The following is a 20017-nucleotide window of genomic DNA, read 5'->3' as shown; positions in this document are numbered from 1 at the left end:
GTAAAACAAATTAAACTTTTTAGAGCTTTTTTGTTGCTTATAAACAAGTGAAAATGGTATCAGTGTTTCATACAAGACAAGTTGCTCTTGGCCCTTACTTACCTATTAGAGTCCATGTTTTGCAAGGGGGTACCCCACAAGCGCTTGCTCGTGTTGAAGGTATCCTCCAATCTAGGCCCTTTGGAGTTTATCTTCTTACAGCATGGAGGACATTATCCAAGTCCTTTTCAGAGTGCTGTGGCCCAGATAATCTGGATAATTACTCCTTCTTTTAGAACACTAAATAATGCTGTGGGACAAATTTGATATTGTAAGACAAAATTTTAGAATATCTTCCTCAGCAAATAAAAGATTTATCTACCTACCATTGAGCCAGTCAAGTGTTTTTCTATCCAAGCTGTTTTCTGCATAGGAAAAAAGAAAGGTATGTCTGTGTACATATATACAGCTCTGCAGTAGTACATTGAAAAGACCAGATCTTCATCAGTTCTCTAAGTTTTCTTCATCAGAACTTGAACAACGTCTTAGGGCTGTTTTGGCAGTACCTGGGTATTGGCAGGTTTGCTGGATAGAGCAGATAGCTAGTGTTTCCCAGGTTTTGTATGCTGTAGTGACCTACTCAGAGGCCCTGGTTGGCAAAATAATAGCAGGTTCTGACCTCTGTAGCTGGATCTTGTCATTTTTACCATCCAGATGGTATACTGCTTGCCAGGAGAAGTAGAACTGGGTCTGACACTGGATAGTTGTTCTTCAGTTATTGCCGTAATTATGGGACCTCTCTGCTCAGAGTGTCAGGCCTGACTCAATGTGCAGTTTTGTGTTGCTGCTGAAAGGGGGGATCTGGACAATGTGTTTCTTTATCTTCTCCTTCATCCTGTCTTTAACACTCTTGTGGTGTGCTGGGTCTGTTTCCCAAGGCAGCTCTCCACAGTGCCGTGACTGCTAATGCTCACACAAAAACGGGCATTTATGTTTATGCAGTAATTTGACCTTACTGGCTAAAGTTCACTGTGAGACTGAACCTTCACCTGACTCTTACAAATCCTAAATTTAAGATGAAAATTTGAGTATATGGTGGTAATTCAGGAGTAGTGCAATTACAGAGCTTTATATTATCACCAAAGGTGTTTTTTCACTCATGGAAACATTGGAGTTTGGATTCTTTCCTGGGTAAAGGTTGAACATTTTGAAGTAAGAAGAGTACTGTTGAAAGTACTCAGAAATGTCACCGATGCCATCTAGCATTTGGTTGAACACTACTTTTCTTAGATATTAGTTTCATTATTAGAGACAATTTTTCCCTGTGATTTTAATTCCAGCCTAGCTTTATAAAATGGCTTGAATGCCTCTCAAACTGTTTGAAAATGAGAAATTTTTGTCTTGATTGGGATGGGAACAGAATATGAATTGGAAACTGTTCATATACTGTTTAGAGTATTCATCTTTTTATTTTGGTAATGTCCATGTGGTTATTGTTGCTTCAGGTGTGTAGGATAATGCCCATTGCCATTCATCTTTTTTTTTTTTTTTTGAAAGACACAAGAATACCTGTTTTAGTGTAATCCTTGGATGACTCTCTTTTCTTTTCTTTTTTTTACCTCACCCCAGATTTCATTGCATCTCTTAGGATTCATGCTTAGCAAAATTAAAAACCAGCAAAGCTACTGGCTGTACTGGTGAGAGTACCCCCTGGTTGTCGCTCAGATGGAATGTGTCTTTCCCTGGCCACTTCCAATTCCAGTACCATGCTGGGCAGTGTGTATAATCAAAGTTTGTCAGCCATATGGCATCTGTTCATGATGCACATGAAATAAGCTTGAGATGAGGTGGCTGCCTCCATACAAGCACAGATTCTGAAGTTCTAGTGCTTGCAGTAGAGGGTTATTGATTTGGGGCTGCAGATTACCTTCAGGTAGGTGTTTCTGCTAGGCTGGGAGAAAGGATTTAAGGGAAGAAGGGATGAGAATATGTGCCTGTACAGAAGTAGCCTGCTGTTACCTATGCGTGGTCTCAGAGCAAATGCATATGAAGATTATGCATTATTATCAGTATTATCTTGGATTATCAGTTTGGCTTTCTCCACAGCTAAAACTCTTGTTTCTAATGGTTTAAGCAAGAAGGGAGAAAAAGCACGTGGCTTCTGCACTCAGAGCAGGGGTATTCTCCTGGCTGTGTGCACAGCGTGCTTACAGTCGGGAGATGCAGGGGCAGAGAGGGTACTGCTCAATCACATGATATTGCCTGTCTGGCAGGTGTCTGCAGTGTGAGTAGAGAAACCAACTGTTCACTATTTTGGGTGAATGAGGTTGGCTGTTACTGCAAGTGGCCCCACAAAGAAGTCCACGCATCTGTTGATAAGCAGTGCTCTGCATACTGGGTTCCTGAATGCTTATAGCTGCTTGCTGAAACAGTGAAGTTTCTGTCTGAGCTTTGAGATCGTAGGAAGAAAAATTTTGCCAAGAGCCTTGCTAGTTTTAGTCTTTAGATGTTGGCTGTCAGGGTTTGTCTGTGCCTACAGAACCTCTCTGTTCTGATGCAAGCACAGCCTTGGAATCTAGCAGTAAACTGATTTTTTTTTCTGCTCTACCGCTTGGTGCAGTGACCGAAACCTGGTAGAGAGGGATTGCAGTTGGGTCTCTTGTGAGGATTAAGAGCCCCTTCCACTTGCTTGGGACGCCTCCCGTGTTACAGAATCTGCCTTCAGGTCCAGGGATTTCCTCTAATATGTTGGATAAAGCCAAGACACTCCAGCCTGCCTATGTTGGGATTGTGCCGCTTGCAGAGACTGTGTCAAAGCAAGGGAAGAGCTGTTCAAGCACGTATCAGGATTCATACCACAGCTTACGAGAAGGTTAGCAGGCTCTGCTTTCTTTGTTGTAGGCACTGTATAATTCATTTTTGGGGGTTTTATTTTGGGTTTTTTTGGTGGTGTTGTGGGTTTTTTTTCCCTCTTGCATATTGAATCTGCCTGTTTTTTGTTTTCTGGGCAATAGTCCAGATTTTGGGTTTCCCACTGACTCCTGTGACCTCTTGTCCCTGAGGGTGCCCAAGCACGTCACTCGACAAGCCTGGAGCTCTGTATGTAGTGACTTGCAGTGCTGGGACCTTGAGACAATTTCACTTGCATTTGGAAGTTTTGATTTCAAAGTTAAGATTTCTTCCTCTCTCCTACATCTGTAGGCCACTTGGGAACAATGTTTTAAGGCTGTTTCATTAAAGGTGTAAAGGCTTGTTCTGAAGTGGCAACTGCCTTGAAGAAGATAAGAGTATCACGTTTTAAGTTTCTGTGTGTCCTTGTTTTGAAAGCATGCAAGGAGTGTGGTGTATATATCCAAATGTGATTTTGTTTTAATTGATGGTATTCTCCTACAAATATGTGTGACTTTTTAATGAGGATTTAACAATTCTGAAAGATTATGTAGACAGAGAGAGGTCAGATTTCAGGGAGTGATATCTAGAAGGAAAGAAGAGGATCTGGAGGGATTGAAGAAGAATGAGAAGATGAAAACAGGCAATGATCCATTCATAGTGCGTAGCATAATAAATATCAGCAAACAGGGAAGAATGGCAGAACATCACAAAAAGCCAGTGGCAAGTAGCAAGGTTTATGTTTTATCAGAAATACTGGATCTGTCTAGCTACAATTTTAGTAGGAACTTGCAGAAGGGAACAATGATCTGAAGTACAGTGGCCTCAGAATAAGGTGATGACTGATTTTAAGAGCGAGTAATGTCATCTGAAAGGAGGGGAAAATAACCTTCTGACATTTTGGACAGCAAAGTAAGATAAAGATGGGGTAGGTGTTGAGGACAAGAATCCAGCTAGAAAAAGGCCATGTTTGTTGCATAAAAGATGGCCAGTGTGTGGAAGAGGATTTTAGCAGTTGCATTTAGAGGATTTTTTCTCTGGTACGTAGTCTCGGCCTGCTGAAGCTGCCAAACAAAACTGTTAGGTTTCTGCCCCCAATTGTCACTCCCCCTACCAAGCCTATTTAACATCTATCAAGAGCTAGCTTGTTGCTAACTTTTAAAAATATTACTATTTTTGTTGCATGTTTTCATTGGAATATTCTTTGTTGAGAAAATATGGAAAAGGAAAAGAAAACTGAAGTCACCGTCCTCAAATTCAAGTTCAGGAGTTATAAATCCATCAGTATAGGCAGTGTTCCCAGATTTCTTTATCTGCTTTGGAGACATAGAGCTGCAGCATATCAATCTTCAGAGGAAAAAAACAACCCAAAATTTAAAAAAAAGCCAGAACTTGCATCTGTCCTGTATTTGCAAGCATTGATTTTCACAGAAGGTGAGCACTTTGCATTTGGACGTGCCGGGATGCATCTTCCATCCGGTCACTAAATATCACAAGCTGTACAGCGGGATAACATGCACAACAAGGAAAAAGCAATTCTGTCTTACTTTAACCAATATAAAAAGGTTTGTTGCTGTCTCAAGTTGAAGTGAATTAAGACCATTGAAATCTTGTATAATTCTGGTTATTGGAAAAGCTGTGTTGACTCTGCAAAGTCCAGCAATACCATCAGCCTGCCCCATGGCTAATTCATGATACTCTAATATCATATGTGATGAGGAAAGCTGCTTTCCACCAGCTACCAGATGAAGGTTAGGGAAGAAAAATAGATGCTGCCAGCTTCTTTCCTGTCAGATGAAGAAAATAATAACCCTTTAGCTTTGCTGCTGCTCCATTCAAGTCTCCTGCAGTCTCGGGATGCCTGTTGTATTTATGCTGTAGCATGCCCTGTGTTTTGCGGAGCCAAATCTTACAGGCAGTGGAGGAAGAGATGCACCCATGTGTAAACCCTTCCAGAATTAGCATTGAGCTGAAACTAATGACTATTGTCTTAGATTTTGGTCCCCCTAAAAATGAGACAGCTTAATTTTGTTGTCATCAAGACAGAGAATTCCTGCATTTGTCTTCCTCATTCTTTACCACCTCTTAATAAAACTGGGCAAATAAGGGCTGTCTGTATTAATGCTGACAATGCTCATATCTATTCTCTTAATGATTCTCATGGGAAGCAGCTATCTGGAATAGACTATGTCTTGCTTCCTGGTTTCTGGAAAACAGATGTCTCCTAAATCTGATTTATTTCTTCTTTTGAATTAGCACTTGACATTGAAGTTTGGGAACTGGTGATCCTTTCTGCACAGAAACGGTTTGACATGCAGAAGTCAAAGAACTTAAGCTTGTATTTTTCAAAGTGTGTGTTAGGGCAGTTATTTGCAAAATTCCTAGAATTCAGGAATCCATAAACATGTTTTCTATTCAAGAATGCCTTGGAATGATTTAGTTTTCAAATACTAGAGCCCGGTTTGCAGTTCCTAGATCAGTTAGCACAACAGTATGGTAGGCCCTCATGAGAGATATGAAGAGGGAATTGCAGAATTGCAGAAATTGCAGAATTGCAGAATTGCAGAAAACCCAGTTAGCATTCACGTGAGTTTAGCTTAGAATTAAGTACTTCCAAAACTAAATTCCAACTTTTCCACTTCTGTGCTGCATCTTTAATTTGTTGCTCTTACACTAAACACTTTTTTTTTTGGCAAGTTCTCCCTTCAGAAACATTCAGTGAGACTCGGGGCCTGACAGTGAAACTCACCTGTCTTTTTCCAAGATTTGTATCTCTGGGCCCAGACACAGGAACAAGTTCCTGCATGCCATCTGATCTGCACGAACTGTGTGCACATTCTTGGTCCACAGCAAATGGGAGGTAATTTGAGTTAGCTTAGCCTTTGATTAAACTATTAATATCTGTTCAGTACTTTGAAGAGATCAGGAGTCGTGCAAGTGCTGGTTAACATTTGGATTTCTTCAGGAGTAATCTAGACCTTACCGTCATTACACCTGTGGGCACCTGAAGGTCCAGCTGGCCCATGGCCATACCTCATCGAGGAGGGGTCAGGAAACCTGCACATGTCGACTCGGAAGCTCTCAGTCCCAAGGAGATCCCCAGCAAGAGGGCAGTCCCTGTGCCCAAGGCATCTCACAGGAATGCAGAGTGACATTTTTCCGTAAAGGGTGATCTGTGTCTTCCTGCTTCAGAGTGGACCTGAAGTTGCTGTGGGAGATGCGTGAGCAATGGAAATGCATGGATAAACAGTGTCAGAAACCAGTCACAAAACACACAGATGCCTTTCTGAATTATGGCCTAATGCATCCCACTGTTTGGAATTATTTATGCAAGTAGTGCTCTGACACATTAAAACACAGAAAATGTGTTGAATGCACGAGGAGCTGATGTGCTGGCATTTCTTATGGCAGATCAGAGGCACACCAGACTCCCTGTTAGCCTCTTGCTGCAACCACAGCCTGTGACTATGCTTAAAAGTAAGAGGTGCATTGAAGGTAAGATAATGATAATTTATGTGAAGTGGCTTGAAGTTGTCAATTTAAGGGTCAATTTAACTGTCAATTTAAATTTATTTTTACTTAATAGCCAGTGTGCCTCGTTTGACTGTGAGGACTAGAGGTGTTTCAGGGTATTTGTTAACTCTGTGACGTGAGTGGGAAGCTTGGGGAAAGGGTTAACACTGAATGATCAGGGTTTTTGTAAGTCAGTTATCAGTGGAAGAAAAGTCATAGCATTATCCCTGGAGCTGAATTCACATGTTTTTTCAGTCTTGATGCTCTAATGTGTTTTTGGTTTTTTTGGATATGACATGTTTTCCCCTCTTGCAGTTTACTGAACTATTCCTGTCAGTGTAATGATCCCCAGCTGTTGCTTTAGCCCTAGCTATTTTCATGCTGGGAATGGGAAGAGGAGGAGGAGTGGGACAGAGGCTAACTTGTTTACCACACTATGATCTACTTAATTTGTCAAAAATGGCTATTACAGTGCTTTCTGTAATGCAAAGTAATACTAAAAGGAAAGAGTTGCAGACTCTTACATCCTGCAAGAGCAAGGAGATGTAAGGACTCAACACATGCAGAAAATGAAAAAGAATAGAAACTGGGTGTGGTGTGATGAGTACAGCTGTCAGTAGCATTTATGCAGACAATGCTTTGAACTAGTAATGATACCAAGTAAAATTTCCAGTAAGTGCTTTCCTGCCCTGTCAACTGAATTTTCTTCACAGTTGAACTGAGCTTCATATGCAGTGGCAGTGGTGCTGAGGTACTGATAATCCCAGCAACTTGGAAACATACTAATAAAGCTTGAAAACACTTGTGTGGCTTTCAGATTGTTGATTTTTTCATAATTATCTGTTGTTTCTTTTTTCAAGAAAACATCTCTATTTGTACTTTTAAACAGCAAATGACTGATGCTTAGACTTCCCCGGAGCTGTTGAAAAGCAGGTGCTTTTTTTGAAAATGGAACTATGGTATTTAAACTCAAACTACTTTCTTTGCATCCAGAAACAACTTCTGGAGTCCTTGTCCAAGGATGAGGGTCAGTGACAGGAGTGGGTTTTCCTTCTGTTTTCAGATCCACCTCAGGCTGCCTGTGTAAATTTTATCTGGGTGGTTTTATCATCCACAAGATCTGTCAGTAGTCACCTCCGATTTTTCATCGTGCTGTCACACCTGCAAGTCATTGATCAACAACTTAGTGTATATCTATACCAAAAATAAGTGCCTGCTTAGATCTTTCATTTTGTGCCCCAACTCCCATATCTCCAGTCTTTTCTGAGCATTGAATTACTGATTTTGTCACCTGCTGCATCAATAAATTTCAGTCCAAAATGCAAAACCAGCACATTTTTTGGTAAGAACCTCTGCAACCTATGGTAGAAAATGGGATGTGACTCCTGATGTGGCTTAGGTTTATCAAATTAAGATGTGTAGTGGGCCTGTGGGGCAAATTGTGCTGCTTTTTCTTGCAGGAGGCTCTGCAGGATATGTAATCTGCCCAAGGGCATTAACATGGAGCAGAATTCATAGTTTCTTTCTTTTACTTGGGCTAATGAAAGTAGATACAGTGTTTTTCCCTGGCATTATGTAATATTTACTAACCCGGTATCTCTCCAAACTACGAGCAGACCTGCAGTAGCTGAAATACGTTGCAATATGGTGATTGCTAAGAAGAACTACAAAATGTTTTTTGCTCATTGGTGTATTCAGGAGAGATGAGATGGGTAGTAAAACTGTGCAGGTGATCTTCTGTCAGAGTTTATTGTGCATATAATATAATCAACATTCTTTCAAGTGAACAAAAATTTTAACTTTCCAGCCTGCAGTTCTGCCATCTAAAGTTATATTGGCCTGATGCAGCTAATAAGAGATGTGAAAGAAGTTGATGATAAGGAAGAGGATATATTGCTTTGGGACTTAAATTCTTTTCAAAATCAACAGTGAAAATCCAGACTTTCTAGACTATCTTATTTTAAAACCGGCTTTCGGAAATAAACTGTAGAAATAAGCTGTAGAGAAAACCTTTTGTAAAAAGATAGCTTTTTTGAAAATTTTCAGTGGAAGTGCCTGTGATGGACTTTTCTCCATCATAGGGACAGGAATCATGTGTTGCAGTCGTGCTTATAAAGACCTCATTCTGTGGTCTCCATCCCCAAAGGCAGCTCAAAGGCCTGTCACCATTCTGAGGGTATTTCCCATAACAACTCTGCTCTACCAGCTGACACATTTAACATCTTTTTGGTAACCTTCCTCACTCAAAAACGCTTGTCAGGCACAAACATTGTGCTGCCCAGCTGGGTTGCTGGGGGCCGAGCTGAGTAGTGCTCTCTGGGTGACAGAAGGAAGAGATCCACTTTTGACTTTCTCATATGGAGTTTCTGTAGCTTCCCGCTGCTCCATGTTTCTCCAGTAGTAAGTGTATGGAGACTATAGCTGTGTTTTTTGTAGGAATGGAATGTGGCAGGAGGTGTGTTCTTTGGTTACACACCTCTGCAAATTTCACAGCAGTGCTGGAAGCCAGAATACAAGCCAGAAACTCCCTTTGCATAATTTGATCAGTATTACGAGCAACATGTAACCTGTCCCTGGAAATAGTTGTGTGTTTTGTTTCTTATTTTGGTGGATGTTCTTTTTAATCACTTTCACTTTCCTAAGTATTCATGCCTCTGTCTGTGTTACACTTAGGTGTGAAGGTCCTTCTAAGCCTGCCTGCAGCCCTTTTCCGCGCTCTGATGTCAAATTCTCCCTCTTCAGAAGCAGAAGATGACATTTTAGAAGTAGATGCTAAACTACCTTTGTGTCTCCCTGAGAGACTCTTTTACTGCTGCTAATAATACCTGTCACACTGACTGCAGGCAGTGTAGAGCGAGGATTGTATCTTCAGGACTGACATGTGATGGTGAATCTTAACTACGGCTGCAAACGCTGTCCCCCGCAGCCAGCTCCCTGCCTCATTGCTGGAGGCATCGACAGAAGGGAAACGTGTCTGCCCTTCACTTGCTTTTGTTCAGGATATGAGTGAAAGCCCACCTCCATTACCAGTTGGAGAGAATCTTGAAGTGTGTGTGGTCTGCTGCTGCTGGCAGTCCCCTCTGTGCCCTTCAGCAGAGGACTGACCCAGCAGTAACATTCTAAACGTCTGCAGAATTTATCCACCAGTCTGAAGTCAGTGGTCATGCAGGCCATTCTGGACTGCTGGGTTTTTTTGGTTTGCTGATTGACCTGTTATACAGAATTATATTAGTTAAATATTTATAGCTATGATAGTACATTAAGCCTCATAGCTCGAATTGTTCAATGCTGTGGATCTTCCTTCATGGAAAAAAACACAGTAGTCAGTCCTGGAGAGGTGTAGTCCAGAGTTTTTTTGAAAGAAAGTAAATGTCTATCGAGAAAGGAGGTAACAAACAGTAGATAGATGTTGTATCATCATGGTGCAAAGATTCTGAGGGACTTTGATGTGCTTTTTATGTGTAATGCAAATTCTGGGGATCAGCTTCCACACTGGGCTGCTGTGGAGGAACTGATTTCTAATGCAGAGTAATATGATGACCACAGCTGAATCTTGCAACGTTTTTACAAGTAGCAACAGAATAGAATAGAATAACTACAAATAGAATTTGTACTTAAACCATAAGAAGGTGTCAGACTGTTGGAATACGGAGGCCAGGATCTTTATTTGAGCCTCAGATGCGATGACTGTGGCCTGTGTTCTTTGCAGAGAAAACAGCAAAGGTGTTTCTAACTACCATGCATTAAAGAAATATGGTAATTCCTTGTAGTATCCGCCTGAAATTCTTGCTAAGAGAGAATGCTGGGGCTTGGAGAGAAGCTGGTAAGAGGAATGCTAACTAGATAGGGAATGCTCTGAGTCTTCGTTTTGCATGTAATACGCACCTTGGACAAAACCACTGTTGTTTCATGTCCCATGAAATAACTGTCAGCACAATGAACTGGATGAAGCTGGGAGATACTCAAGCTAGCTAATTTAAAATTATAAGGCCCAGCTCTTCCTGAGTTCCCTATATAACTAGTTAATTATTTCTTCTAAAGAACTGCTGGTTTTGTATTTAAATTTGCATACTTCTAAGTAATTTTTTTTACTACTTGTGGAAAAACACATTTGCTCTCATTTGCATTTGGTTTCAGTAAACCAAAGATCTTTAGGTGGTTTTAAATCCGAAATGGTCTTGGAATTACAGAATTATTCCATGTTTTAGTGGAAAACCCCAAAACACAGCTCATATGTCGAGGTGTCCCAGCTGTTGCCACAGAAGTTCTGTGGTGTTTTGACCATTAGATGATTCCTGTGAGGGGGACTTTTAACCTCTATCTGTAGAGGGTGCCCTGTGGCAGAAGGAAGGCTGAGTCACTGGGCCAAAACCAGTCTCTCAGAAATGTTTGGGGAAGTTTGTGACCTTGATCTATGAGGCTGTTTGTGCACTGGAGCACTCTGCTGTAGCAGAAATTGAAGTATGGGAGGTCACCTATGAAGGAAAAATACTCAACCATGTCTCACTTGCTGCAAGAAGCACAGAAAGATTTCCTCATCAATTTTAGTGTTATAAACATATCTAATCAATCATGTGTGTTTATGGATGTGTCTCGGCATTGTCTCAGTGCTTGATTTTCTTTCTGCTTGTTAGAAACCCACAAAAACGCATCCCTCGAACTCAGAATTTTAAATACAATGAAAAATTGTTCAGATTCTGACATACCTCAAAATGTTTGGTTTTTTCTTTCTGTATAGTTTTTCAGAAAAACTCCCATGTATCATCTTTATGGAAAATGAGCTGGTTGAAACTCTTTCTTCTTATAGGCAGAGATACCTCTATCTTTGCAAGAAAAAAAATGAAGAGTTTGAACTTGTGTTTCCCTTGTGTAGCTTGCCTTTTGTACTGTCACCTTAGTAGACAGCTGTAGATCTAATTGCCAGGATATATCTACCTATTCCTTCTTCTTTCTTCATTTGTCCCCATCTGCCATGTCATATTAAATTATGGGCGAGAATTTCTTTCTAGGGTCTTCTTTGCAAGCTGGTTAAGGGCAATGTTAGTTCCTCCTTATTCATTTTTTCATGGAAAAATACAAATCACTGTAGACTGTGACTCAAGTTTACACAGGGAGTTGGGAAATTCTCTCTGTTTTTCCCTCCTCAAGACTTCTCTTCCAGCTATAAATAGTAACAATGGATATATAGATGGCATCAACAAGTACTGATTACAGTTAATATTTACTGTACTATGATACCAGTGGGTCAATTTTAGGTAGACCTTTCTGCCTAGGTATTTTGTTACGGGTCATCTTGTTGGATCATGCATGGTAGCCAGATTCCATAGATATGGATATGTGCCTAGCTACTCACATGCTTAGTTTTCACCTAACCAGCACTACTGAGACAAAATGATTCTATAAGAATCAGTACCCTGCACAGAAAGCAAACCAACTTTTCCTACTGACTAGCTTGTTGTGCCTTTTTACATGTTGCATATCTTACTAAATATACCATGTTATGTGTATTTCAGGTTAATTTCTTAAAGTTGTAACAGTTTCAGCAAGCGCTGAGATGGATTATAGGTGTACCAAGACTTTATGGTTAAGAGTGAGCTTTTATGTGTTCGGTAGAAACACTTATGTACTATTAGTAACAAACATATCTGATTTTAAAATTTTAGTATCCAATAAGACAAAATTGGCTTTGCATTAAAAAGTAGCAGTGAATAAAATGGCATTAAGTCCCCCTAAATCTTACATGTTTAATGGAAATGGCAGAAGTTAAATTATGAAGGAAGAAGGTAAAGGTAAATGCTGTAAAATGCACAGCAACTGCTAGTCTTAATTGTAAATATATATGAAAAGAACCCTCCAAAGTTCAGCATAACTTTCATGGTAATAATCAAGTCTGCATTTATTTGGAGTCATATACATGAGTAGCTCCTGTGAAATAAGCATGTTCAATGTGTGCAGTATTGAGACTGAATCTCAGAAGTAAAGAAGTAAACTTCTAAGGCTCTTTCTCTGGGATCTGCGCATTTTACCACCAAAGCCAATGCTGACTTGAGCCTTGGAGAACCACTAACAGGAGTAACTGTTCTGTCCTCTCTGGAGCTTAGATCATATTATGTCTTGGTACTTGGAAGGAGCTACTGATTTTGTTTGTTTTATAGCACCATGTCCTAACAAAACTAAAATTGCTGTAAATGCTGGTTTTATCTTCTAAATATGGTTTTTCATTAACATTAATGCGATTTCTGCATTTATCAAATTTGATATTAAGCCTCAAAAATGACCTGCTGAGGTAGCTTGTTGTTCTGTGCTCTGTGTGAGCTAGCTACTTTGTGGTAATATGAGGATGGAAATAGATCCTTTTACTTTTGACTGTGTACTTCTGTTTTCATATTCTTTGGGGAATTCTGTAGGTTGGGACTTATGATTCTGCTAAATTAACTGTATCAAAGAATCTATATTTGTCTGTCTCCACTAAGAGAACTACTTAATGCCTCATGACATTGACTCATTAAAAGATAATACAGTATTCCATCATCCTTTGAAAACATCTTTTTAAATTTTTCCTATTTCATATTTCTCTTCCTGTGGCATCTCCCAACAGTAAAGGGCTATTGCCCTGAACCTGTTTTGTTTTTTTTTTTTTTTTTTTTTTTTTTTTTTTTTTTTTTTTTTTTTTTTTTTTTTTTTTTTGTTTCTAGCTAAAACTAGTCTTCTGGAGCACATTCATATAGGCAATCAACAGGCATGTGTAAGGTGCATGCCATGTCAATGATTTTGTATGACCCAAGAATATTTTGAGCATTAGAACCTTTGAAGAGTGTGATTTTATCAAGAAACAAGCCCTTCTTCTTTTGAGAGTGAGAGTCAGTTAATTTTCTCATTTCCTTGTCTTTTTGTGTTCTTAATTGACCAGTCACTCCTTTTTCTGTACTTTTCAGCTGCTTTTAAAAGCTTCTGGGCATTTGAGAGCCTGAAGGCTTTTAGAAGTGCTGGATGGAAAAAACCAATTCCAGTGTGATATGACCCACACTGCATCCTTGGATTATTGCTAGCACATACACTGTGAAATATTTTGAAAGTTACTGCTTTGGAGGTGAAGCACCTGTTCTGTTTTTTAAGAATCACTTGATAGAAGGTTTAGGTCTACATCAGGCAGAATCATACTCCTGTTCACATCTGTACAAATGTTTAATGCTTTCATAAGCTTCCTAAGAGGATAAGAAATAAGAGGTGGTTATGAAAAAAGTTTCAAGTCCTCTATACAAGAAGTGCCTTTGATGCAGCTGTGTGGCTTTTTTGATTAAATCTCCTCTTTGGCTTTGTTCCCAGAATCATCTCTTTTGGACAAGCACAGCTGGGTAAAGAGTTGTCGGTGTTCCCTGGACTGGTACGAGACACCTTTCCATCTCAGCATGTTGCAGCAAGACGTGCTGATTTCTGCAGGGCTGCAAAGAAAACCGCTTTTATCACTCTCAGAACCTGCAGCAGGGAGCTGCTCCTGATCCCAGTTTTGTTTCCTGTTCAGGATATGCTTCACAGAACTCCTCTTTGGGTGTATGGAGAGTGGTCCCAATCCTACTTCCCACAGGGGGAAAACCACAGCATGAATATAAATAAGTGGCTTTTGCCTCTAGTGTGAAAGGTTCTTGTAACAGTTGAAGAGACCAAACCAAATTTTCTTTCTATGCTTTACCCTCCCAAACTCCATTTTCTCCACAGCATGGTTGCTAAGGAAGGGCAGAGGAAGCTGCCTGCACTTTAATAGCAGCCGTTGTTGTTGCTTCAGTAGAGAAAAGAGGTAGTGGAATGTGAGATAGTCTCAAATAGTAAAGAAATAAACTTCTGCTTAACTTTCCCTTTGTGCAGGCTTGCTTCAAGCTATTCTTTAAAATGCATTGAAATGAACAGAACCGTATGGCTGCTACCCCCAACAACAGTGGATGCTTGCAAATTGTGAGGATCAACAGTGTATCTGCTGCTTCTCCTTCACGCCACAGAGGGACATGAATTTTTGGCATCCGCTTCCCAGGGTAGCAAACTGTCATATAATCCCTGCAGTTTGGGTGTCATTTACAGTCTGCTTCACTTAAATGCTTCTCTGTTAACTGCACAGTCTGCTTAAATGCAAAGCCAGCATGTATTCTCCATCAGCAGTTAGTGGATTAAAATGCTGTTAGGCTCAGAAAATTGCCTTTAAAAAAGGCCCAAAAAGTTAGCTTTTCTTTGTTGGTAACGCCCATTCTAGCACATTCTGTGTAGTGCGGGGTGTGTTGTCAACAGCACCAGAAAAATGCAGCTCTAAAACAGAAAAAGCAATCCTCCTCAGCAATTTAAGTTATTGAGAATTAATTTTGACCATTGTATACTCACTCACTGATCATAAACTATCACAGCTGATTTTTTCTTTTAGCTTCTTGTGGACGCTACAAGTACTTTGGTACACTAACAGCCCTTTGCTGCTTTTGTACAGAAAGGTGTTGCAACTGGAGTTTTACAGATGTTGCCCTTGCTGGTGAATCTAATCTGGCTTCCTGTTGAGGCATGAAAAATCTAATGCAAGTCAACATTTGTTTTGTAAGCTGGCACAGCTGAAAAATGCTCAGAGACCATTTTTTGGTGTGAGACCATTTTTTGTGCTCTTGCCACCTCTCCAAGGGACTGAATTCAGTAGGCTGTCGCTTCCACAGAAAACAACAGCTGGTGTGCTGCATATTCAAAAGCTAAATTTGGCATTTGCTTCTGGTCAAATGTGACTATTTAATCAGAAAGTAGGAAAAATATTCTCTTCTTAGTGTAATTAGAAGGGCTGCTGGCCGAGTGGTAAGTGGAAGGGTGGCTTCATCCTTCAAAGCAGTAGTTACATGGCACTGTGATATTTGAGTTAGAGGCCCCAGTTCTGCACAACCAGCTGTGCCAATTTTGTTCAGCAAATACCCCATGTCATCAAAGTTGTCTTTTATTGTTGCATATTATAATTAAGTTGGTTGCATGCGGGCCATTGCATACGGTGTTAAACACACTGGACTGAAAAATTGGAAAGTATGTGTGGGCTGCAAATGGTGGCCATGTGCCACATCTCCTTAGTCCATGGTCTCTGACCCTCACAAAGTAAACCTAGTCAGACCTGCTCAGTGCTAGGCCAGTGAAAATTCTCCTGAAATACCTTTGTCACTACAGAAAGGCAGAGGTGTTCAACTAACTGGCAAGTTCCCATCCCAGCTTGTGCTGTATTAGTGCTTTCTTGTGAATTAACAGGATGCTGTAGCTGCTCAGTGCTTTCAAAATGGGCTCTGCAGAGGTGCTGAACAATTTACAAATAAATGACTGTGAGCCCTTATGAGCATTAAATTGCTTTTTACTGCTTTTACTTACGCTTGCACTTTCCTCAGCTTAGATAATGAAGTTAGGCTAATTTCACTTGTTCTTCAGTAGTTTCTCGTTCTGATCACATGGTTTATTGATTGGGCTGCAAGGATAAATTCTTCTATCAGGCAGACTGCTTTCACTGAATTTACAAAATTGATAGATCACGTCTGTGAGCATACAGCCTTTCTTATTAATATGCAGTTTATGTCTTGCACTCTCCCATTTTGCATGGGTATCCCAGCCCGAATTCCACAGAGTTCTGCCTCCCTCAGTCCCTCTATAGGGTTTCATTTGGCTTTAGCAGCCTTCCTTCCTTCCTGCTCTGCACTGCTGCTCATGCTGTCCCAGTTGTAATCCACCATATGGCTGTGCTTAATCATTACCTTGGTTGGGTGACCTTAAGTATCGCCTGGGATTCCTCAGCAGGAAAGGTTTTGTAGAAATGTGAGCACAGACTCCCTTTGGTGGTGAGTCTGTATTGAGTATAACATGCACAAGGTCTCACCACAAGCTTGCAGTTCACAGCCCTGTGCTTCTTCTTTCTAGTTTTCAAAAAACAGGAAATGCAGAATATTTTTTAAATGTATTGTCTCAAACCTATCCTGGTATGTGAGACAGTTTCTGAAAAGAGATCTTAATTTTATTTTTCTCTGTTGAAATGCTGAGATGCAGAATCTGCAGTCTAGTTTCTGCAGTAGTTCTAGTCACATTACTAAATGCAGTGTGGTTTAGAAGGGCTTTCAGATATCTATGTCTAAGGGCAGGCATGCTGCTGCAGATTTAGGTGATGATCTGCAAAAAACAACTTAGCTTGTCATAGATATTTGTTCTTGCTTCTGCTTACTACTATTGCACCCCTGCACTACCACCAGAGTTGTAGCTGTCCTGAAAGTGCTTATGGGTGCAGGCTCTGTATAGTATTTATGTGCTGTTGAATCTGAGCTGCCACCAGCTGTGAGTAGCTGGTCCTGGAATATGCCTGTGGCTGTTGAGAAAGTTTTATGCTAAGATGAACAAAAAATAATCATGACATGCTGTATTTTACTAACTCTGGTGACAGTAGCTGTATCACAATATTATTTGTCATTTAATACATCTCCCAGCACCGCAGTTCTTCTCTACTCCTCTTAAACTGCAGTGGTCCTCTCTCCTAGCTCCCAGATTTCTCTGGAATGTTTTACTGATCCTTGGAACAGTCCATTTGGGATATAAAAACATTGTTCAAAATTTAATTGGGAATGTTTCATACTTGTGAAGTAAATAAATTATGTCCAGTTTTGAGTGGGAAAATCTGACAAGCATACAAATCCCACAGAATATTGCAGATAGTAGAAGGGTACCAGTTTGGAACTTATTTTCTAGCCAGTAGTTATGCACTGCCTTTTATATGACCTGATTTATTCTTAACTTGAAAATTAATTTACAGGTTAAGTACAGGGCTAAAGGAAACAGAAGATTGTCCATTAGTGATTGAAAGACTTACACTTCAGTTTGTCTTAGAGTAGCTTTGAATTTCTCTGGTCATTCTAGACCTTTGGCTGAGCTCCATGTACAACAGCCTTGGATTGGTGCTTGGGACATCTGTTAATCTATATATAGGATTCACACACTTGCACATGTAAACAGGTGATCTCCTAAATATATGAAATGGCATTGGGAACTCCAAGTACTTAGTTAAGCCAAAATGTATTCAGGAGTGAACTGAAATAATCCTTTTTGCCTTCTTCCCTGCCACAAAAATAAGCTGTATTGGGAAAAAAAAAGTACTTTATGGCAATTATAACTTGTGCTTAATACATATTTATATACATTCATAAATCCCAGGAACTACTTAGTCTTATAAAAAGGGTCTTGAAAATGACTTTTTTTCTATTCTCCTGTTTAAGTCCTCTTGACAGTTTCTTTCTGTCAAGAGACATAGGGTTTAAAAATAAAAGGTGCATATAATGGGGAGAGAAAACGGGTAGTAGATTGTAACTAATAAAGAAATAAGATATATTTAGAAAATTCATAAGGGAGGCTGCAGTTAGCAGGAGAATTTAAAGTCATTTGATGAAGTCTCTAGCAGTCTGAGATTCATTTCTAATAATTCTGGGAACAGCAGGGAGACCTCAGAAGAGCGAAAGACCAATAACATTTTGCATCACGGGTGATGTAAAGTGAGTAAAAAATGGCTCATCTGCTATCACTTCCAGGAAAAAAAACTATGGAAAATTTGATCAAGAATTTAGGTGGTGTAAGAATAGCAGTATAATCACACTGATCAGCTTTTTGGTGTGTGAAAACAGGTCTGCTCAAATGTGATTTTGTCATTTGGATTAGTGAAATTTGGTTGCTAGGGGTTTTGTCTGGGTGCAACAGATTTTCATAACATCTCTAACTTAGTAGTGTGGTATATTTTGGTTTTAAGAGGTATATTTGAATTTAATGAAGTAGTGCTTAATTGGATTAAGAACTGGTTGTAATCATAGAAAGCAGAAAAGCATTTCTGGTTGAGATCAGCCTGGTAGAGTCTGGAAACACATGCAAGAGATTGTAACAGTGTGGACAGAACAAATACTAGTGGAGGAATAAATAATGACATAAAAAAAAGGTTTAGATCATTTAAGCCAACTGAGACAGTGGAGCAAAATGCGCAGTAATACAGATGACAATACAGGTGTGCACCCAGGAGCAAAAAATGCCAGCCACATATGTGTGGGGGAGTTTTTTGCTGAAAATCCCTGACTGGGAGGTGAAAGGTAAAAAGTAGGCGTAGTTAGAAATGTGAGGGAAGGTAGATGGTCGTAGCAAGTAAGTGGCAGAAAGGGCTAACACACGTTACTAGATGTGTAAATAGGAAAACGTGAGTAATAGTAAGATTATGTACACTTAAAGCTGGGGAGGTGGACCTGATGCTGTAGGTCTGTGCCTTGTCTGTATACATTTAGTAACATGTGCTAATTTAGGGTATGGCTATGAGTCCCTAAACAGCTCAGTAGTAGAAGTAATGCCATGCAGTGGGAGTTAAATGGGCAGAAGTCACGTAGTGGCAGTGTGCTGTTGGAAGGATGAAGTCTAACTCGCTTCAGTGCTGGCGAATACCTGGTGTCCTGGTTGTTCCACTACAACTCCTGGCTATGTGGTCATCCTCTTCAACTTACCAACACAAAAACTGGTGCCTGTTTTGACTGGGCTGCGGTCACTGTCGTGTCAGTGAGTCCAGCCACCAGTCAGGGGGACATGAGAGGGGATGGGGGGAGTGAGAAATTTGACACTGTCTCAGCAAGGTGTTAGTTAGATCAAGTGCTTCTGTAGATTTGGGGTTTGATAACCTCAGAAGCAATCCAGCAAATGAGAAGCTCTGTGAGCAGGCTGGCTGTGAGCTGTGTTGGCCCTCACGCTAGCACAGAAGTAGGAGTGCGATCTCGTGCTGGGTGGGAGGAAGAGTCTGGACCTACCACTTCTGTTTGCAGTTTCACAGCCAAACGAAGGGCCTGTTCCTTCCCCTCTGTGTTCACTCCTCCTTCTTCTGGCTCTTGGCTGATCCCACACAGAATTACCATGGTGCTCTGTACATCCTCCTCCCCTCTCTCACTTCCATATACTAAAAGAAAGTAGTTTCCTGCCCAGGATCCATATAGTAAGAAGTCATAATTTGTCTTAAGAAACAGAAGAGAGGTGAGTTGTTTGCACACTGTGCACAGAGGTACGTCCATAGGTAGGAGGTCCTTTTCTCAGTGTCATAAACAGTTTCAAAGAAAGGGACATCAAGAGTCAATGGAAGTGGAAGCCAGACAAATCCAAGAAGAAAATTAAGTGTGCGTTAGGGTGATTAGGTGCTATGGAAACAACCATAGGAAGGAAGAGATGGATCTCTTTTTTTATACATGTGAAGACCAGAACCCTTATTGGAAGATGTATCTTAGTCAAATGCAAACTGCATAGGTTGAAAGAAACAGGTAAAATGTGATGATGTCTGTAAGTAGACAAAGTGGCATCTTCTTAAATTTTTTGATCTCTGCTTTAGGGATTGTGCAGTACAAATTTGGATATAATGTATGGAGTTAATGTACTGGACAAGCAAAGTATTTAAGAAAGGTGGCGTAAGGGTTATAATAGGATTGCATTATTAGACTGTAGAGCAGTTTTGCTCTGTAGTGGTTCCACTGCATTCGTGTGGACTTTCATTATGTGGACTAAGGCATTAGCTTGACAGAGAAATTCAAATTAAGACCGGGGAGATGAGATGCCTTGCCATTCATTTTATAATATGTGGAGTATACTTAGGAGT

The 20017-nt window shown here is 40.3% G+C and overlaps 1 protein-coding gene across 3 annotated transcripts in view; it reads left to right on the top strand.

Annotated features, from left to right (window-relative positions):
* Window positions 1-20017, top strand: part of MRTFA (myocardin related transcription factor A) — a gene marked incomplete at its 3' end in the record, with an annotated part of 74249 nt that overhangs the window by 26369 nt on the left and 27863 nt on the right. Inside the window, exon 1 of one of the 3 annotated variants that reach the window (XM_082279729.1) lies at window positions 2387-2851. The exons of 1 other annotated variant lie outside the window; for it this stretch is intronic. In XM_082279729.1, coding sequence (XP_082135855.1) covers window positions 2725-2851 — 127 coding nt within the window. In that variant the 5' untranslated portion in view covers window positions 2387-2724. Of the gene's footprint in view, window positions 1-2386; window positions 2852-6232; window positions 6364-20017 lie in introns of those variants that run through there. One more of the 3 variants, XM_082279730.1, reaches the window with a different exon arrangement.

This window comes from Coloeus monedula (genome assembly GCF_965178545.1).
Source record: "Coloeus monedula genome assembly, chromosome: 4".
NCBI lineage: Eukaryota > Metazoa > Chordata > Aves > Passeriformes > Corvidae > Coloeus > Coloeus monedula.
Note: the sequence above shows the minus strand (reverse complement) of the source record. Positions and strands in the feature narration are given on the sequence as shown.